Source organism: Trichinella spiralis, assembly GCF_000181795.1.
Source record: "Trichinella spiralis strain ISS 195 chromosome Unknown Scfld1557, whole genome shotgun sequence".
Taxonomy (NCBI): domain Eukaryota; kingdom Metazoa; phylum Nematoda; class Enoplea; order Trichinellida; family Trichinellidae; genus Trichinella; species Trichinella spiralis.
The window spans coordinates 893,468-898,243 of record NW_003528496.1 but is presented as its reverse complement, the minus strand read 5'-3'; the positions used below and the strand labels follow the sequence as shown (position 1 = coordinate 898,243).

Below are 4,776 nucleotides of genomic sequence, written 5' to 3'. Positions count from 1 at the left end.
GAGAAAAAGTTAATTTTTCCCAATAAGAAAATTTCATATTTATAATTTTTTTGGCTGTTCTCCCCCGGAGAATTTCAAAATTTTTTTCAAATGATAATTATGCACTGGGTCCAGGCTTAGGATTATAGCAATAAGAATTGTCATGGAAACGTATAGGGAATAAAGTTTTTTTTTGTCTGTCATTGTAATGATAAGCACGCAATAACATAGAGGTTTAGGTGTATATGTTTTTATTTGTGGATGTAAAAGTTCAGTGAAGCAAACTGATGCAATGGGATGACCTTCTTCGGTCAAGATTTTTGCCGCGTTTTCTTAACGCTTTGGTAGATTGTTCAGGTGTGGCACACCCTAGTGGGTTCTGTTTTCGATGCACTCCGTCAATTTTCATTTTAACAGTCTGAAGCTTTGTGACATGTTTTTTGAAACAATAAGACATATTTTGAAAATAATGTCATTGTTACAGGTATTTTTGTTCGGTCTATAGAATATCATATAGTTGAAAAGTACGTTGTTTGATTCTTGGGGTGTTGTACACCCTACATTAGAGAAACACGTGTAAAAAGCATAAAATATGTTCAACGTCCATACAACTTGCATTAATAGATCGGACGATGAATGCTACACATGATGGGTGTAAAACAATTTCAATTTTAGTAATTTCAAAGCGTTCTATTAGCAAAACTGCAACAAAATTAGCGTTAAATCATTGCCATTTTTCAGTGTTTTTCTTTGAGTAGAAAAAGGTTTGCAAAATTCATAAAAAAAAAGTAACACATTTCAATGAAACACGTTATTCTTCACATTTGGAGACCAATTTCAGGTATCTATTCATTTTTCAGGTTCCAAAATGACTACGTTTCTCTAAGCCCCTTCTATAGTTTTAACATAATCATGTGGAAAAGTATTGAGCAGGAAATCGATATTCCACATTTCATTCATTTCAGTATGTATTGTTTATTTACTTTTATGTACCGTGATTAAAATGTCATTATTTGAAATTAATTTTAAGTCCATTCTATCTGAAAAATTCAAAAAAATGGCGTAACAAATCTATTGATCTACGTTTATTTGGCCGTGCTATGAATATCAGAGCAATGGTCACAAAAGCAGTATGATGATCATTGAAACATGGTTTCCAGTTCTGATGTTCCAGTATCTTCTCTTCACGCTTCAACCAATAAATCTTCAGCCAATGGTATACTGGTGAAAAAATTATACATCGTTATGTTTCTTCCTTTTCTGCACCAGGGTATTATTAAGCGTTTCACCATATCAGCTGAACCCATTGGTGCTTCCTGACATGGCTGTCTTCTGACGTAGTTTTCTCCAGCCGAAGGGTACGACGTTTGTGCATCACAACGTTAAAATATTTTTTTATCATATTTGCCAAATTTCCATAGTATGTATTGATGAGAACCGCTTCGTCCGCACGTTGACAGATGCTGCTCAGCATCAGCCAAAAATTCTGATGGCTTGTTCAGATTTTCAAAATAGTTTGAAACATTGTCCAGAAATCTCGAAATGCGGACAGAATGATCCAAAACGCGTGGAATACCCATTTCTTCATCAACACTTTTCCATACGCTTATGCTACAAGTATAGGAAGGGCTAACAAAAACGTAGTCCTTTTAGAAGCAAAAAAGTGTCTAGTGACATCAGTTGGGCTGCGAAATGTGCAAAATGCCGTGCTGCACTGGAATCTGTCATTTGCTTCATGAATTTTGAAAAATTTAGTCTGCACAAAGTGAAAAACTGAAAAATGACAATTTTTCAACGCTAATTTTGTTGCATTTTTTGTCAATAGAAGGCTTTTAATTGAATAAAATGAAAAATATTTCAATACCATCATATACAGTATTTATTGTAGAATCTGCTAAAGGAAGGTTCTAAAATCTTGAACATATGTTAGGCTTTTTACATGTGATTTTTTAATGTGGAGTGTGCCACACCCAGAGAATCCAACAACGTACCTAACGTGAACAATCCATCAAAGAGGCAATGGATGTTGAATGTCTAATTCTCATTGGATACTAATGGCGTTGGTTGTCATTGCATGAGCATGGCCACCAGTAATTTACTTACGATGAAGAGTCAGCCATCAAGTATTTACTAGAACCGAGTGATTACTGCATCAGCCTATCAGCTTTATGCCTTATGCATATCAGCCAACCTTTCCACATGTAATGTAATAACATTTCCAACAGTGTGCACTCGATCATAGCGGCCCTATTTTTCAAGTGGGGAATAGCAGGACGTTGTTTAACAACGTGCGCAACTACCCATCTTACCCACTCCTCATTTACATTATTATCCGTGATTAGTAGTTGAAATACTGCGTCAGCATTTGCATTTGTTGCATTTGCTTCCAATTTGGCACCATATTAAAAGACTAACAATCTAGCGGATAGCTAAGGAATGAACAAGCATCTAATAATGAAAGAGGAATCCTCTTAGCAATAACGAGAACTGATAATATCCACTCCAGGATTCATTGAAGCAGCAAATAGGAAATGATCACAATATATGAATCAGTTGTAAGAATTTGCATCAGTTTGAACAGTGCTATTACTATACGTAATGTAAATTGGGAAACACGAAATTTTCAGTTTTAGTACAATGACAAATTTTAATGCATCTTACTATATGCAGAGATAATTTTGAGGTGTTTTATTGAAAATTCAGATTAGATGATGCTATGAACACTTATTGCGTAAGGATATTAAAATTCAACAATGTTGCAATGTTGTTCGTAGTTTTATAAAGTTCCAAAATCATAGATTTCTTGAGAACTTTTAAAATAACATGATAATTTAAAGCAAAAAAAAACAAAAAGTAATAACAATTCCTCAATAGGATTTAAGTAAGGAGAACATGAAATTCATTTAAAAAAATTTTAAAAATGTAATAACATGGAATAATCATGTTTAATTCAGTGCTTCTAAGCAGAAATTCAATTATGAAAGCGTCATGGAAAATCATTTTTCAATTGAACATTACGAATGCATTTTAATTTTTTATTCTCTTTCATAAGCACAAATTATTACACAATTATAATGGTAAAATTAAAGAAATGTTTAGCTTCGCTTAGCCAACATGGATTGCACCCATTCTTGATACGTGACGTCACTATGCTGCTTTATAGCTTTCAAATCACTTGATACATCAGAAAACAAAATAGGACTTTCAGGATCTGTCACATCATATGCGTTCATCGCAAATCCATAAACAGACCATGTTGGATGCTCATTGGTTAAACAGAAGAGTGGTGTTTCCAACTATGAAATAAATTTATTTATTTGATGTCAACAACCAAGTGTTAAATACAATTTTACAAATACTTACACTTCCAGATTGTACGCCACTAATATCAAATTCAAGTGGAGCAACAAATGGATATATATCCTAGAGGTAAATATGAAATAGGGCAAATAAATTTGGATTCTTTCATCATCTTACCAATGATGGGTCCAGGCCAAAAGTTTCACCTACTTCTGCATCAATTTCTTTCACTTTTGCACACAAGTATGAACTCAAGCCTTGCGCAAGTTCTTGACAATCACTTTCATATAACATTTGCACATGACGCAATGTCATTAAACCTCCTTTTGTTACAACTCCCAGTATGCATACGTGCTCATCTGGTAATGGAGCCTCTGCTATGCACATAGGTTTAACTGAATCACTGTACACGATAGGTTGTGGAGTTTTCAAAATTCCAACTGGATGTTGCTCAAATGGAAAATTTAAAATACGTTGCGCCCTGAATTGTTGTGCACTTGATTGAAGATCTCCATGAGGATCAGGAGAACCAACACTGACAACATAACCTTCCTGTGGACTGAAATATCAATACATAGTTACGTTTAGTAATAAGTGGATGAATATTATAAAAAGCCAATTACTCCTCCACAATGCAATATGATGATACTAAAACGGTGTCAGTATAGTTTTGATGTCTTCCTGGCACAATTGCTCCCTGACAGGCAATGCCAAGAACGCGTTTAGAGTCCTGTTGTACGGGTTTATATACAAGTGCAAGACTCTCAATTGCCTCTTCCCCACATTCTGAGTTCACCTATAAAATTCAAAAATTACAAAACGCCCTGACCCAAACACAAATACATCAATGCTTCTAAAAAGATTACACTAATTGATGAAGAAAATCAAACGTATTTTTCCAATGTTATTTTCATTTATCAACTATATAAATTATACTTTTCCAAAGTGAACATTTATTTCAAATACATTTTAACTGAATTTCAGTGAAAATGCTATGTGCATTGTAATCCAACTTAAGAATATTACTTTATAAGAGAAAAGATTATAAATCAATGTGTAATTTGAAATGAAAATAATGTAAAACGAAATATTCTAAAATATGAAATACCGCAACTCACTATAATAAAGGAAGTTCTACAATTGCTGATGAACAAGTAATATTACAAAGCGGAACGATGAAATTACTGCTTAAGAACTACGTGTTTGATACTTTTCAACTAATATAATTTTTTATTGTTAGTAATATTAAAATATTGAAATTCAAAGAATACTCCTCATAGATTTTTATCATTTTCATTGCGTGTTAATTTTAATGAAAGCACTTTTATTTAAAAAATGAATTTCCACTTATGCTAAATATTCTTATGCCTAAAATAAATACTCACTGCTGTGAAAAAGTAAAATAAAGTAAAAACCAAAAGCTTCATTGATTGCTGCTATTTTCCAAAATGAAGGTGCTTCTGCGTTTTCTGTCACTTTTGCATCTATTTATATAAA

General features: G+C 33.1%; 2 protein-coding genes across 2 annotated transcripts; both read right to left on the bottom strand.

Moving 5' to 3' along the window:
* Positions 1-954: 954 nt before the first annotated feature.
* On the bottom strand, positions 955-1,559 carry Tsp_04740 (hypothetical protein). Its single transcript, XM_003369275.1, has 3 exons — positions 1,418-1,559; positions 1,063-1,200; positions 955-1,019 (listed from the first exon to the last, which is right to left on the bottom strand). Exons 1-3 carry the CDS (start codon positions 1,557-1,559, stop codon positions 955-957), a joined length of 345 nt encoding a protein of 114 aa, XP_003369323.1.
* A 1,515-nt stretch (positions 1,560-3,074) lies between these two features.
* Positions 3,075-4,706, bottom strand: Tsp_04739 (hypothetical protein). The gene is made up of 5 exons (XM_003369274.1): positions 4,665-4,706; positions 3,903-4,075; positions 3,457-3,838; positions 3,343-3,402; positions 3,075-3,275 (listed from the first exon to the last, which is right to left on the bottom strand). The coding sequence occupies exons 1-5, from the start codon at positions 4,704-4,706 to the stop codon at positions 3,075-3,077; spliced, it is 858 nt and encodes a 285-aa protein (XP_003369322.1).
* Between the last annotated feature and the right edge of the window lie 70 nt (positions 4,707-4,776).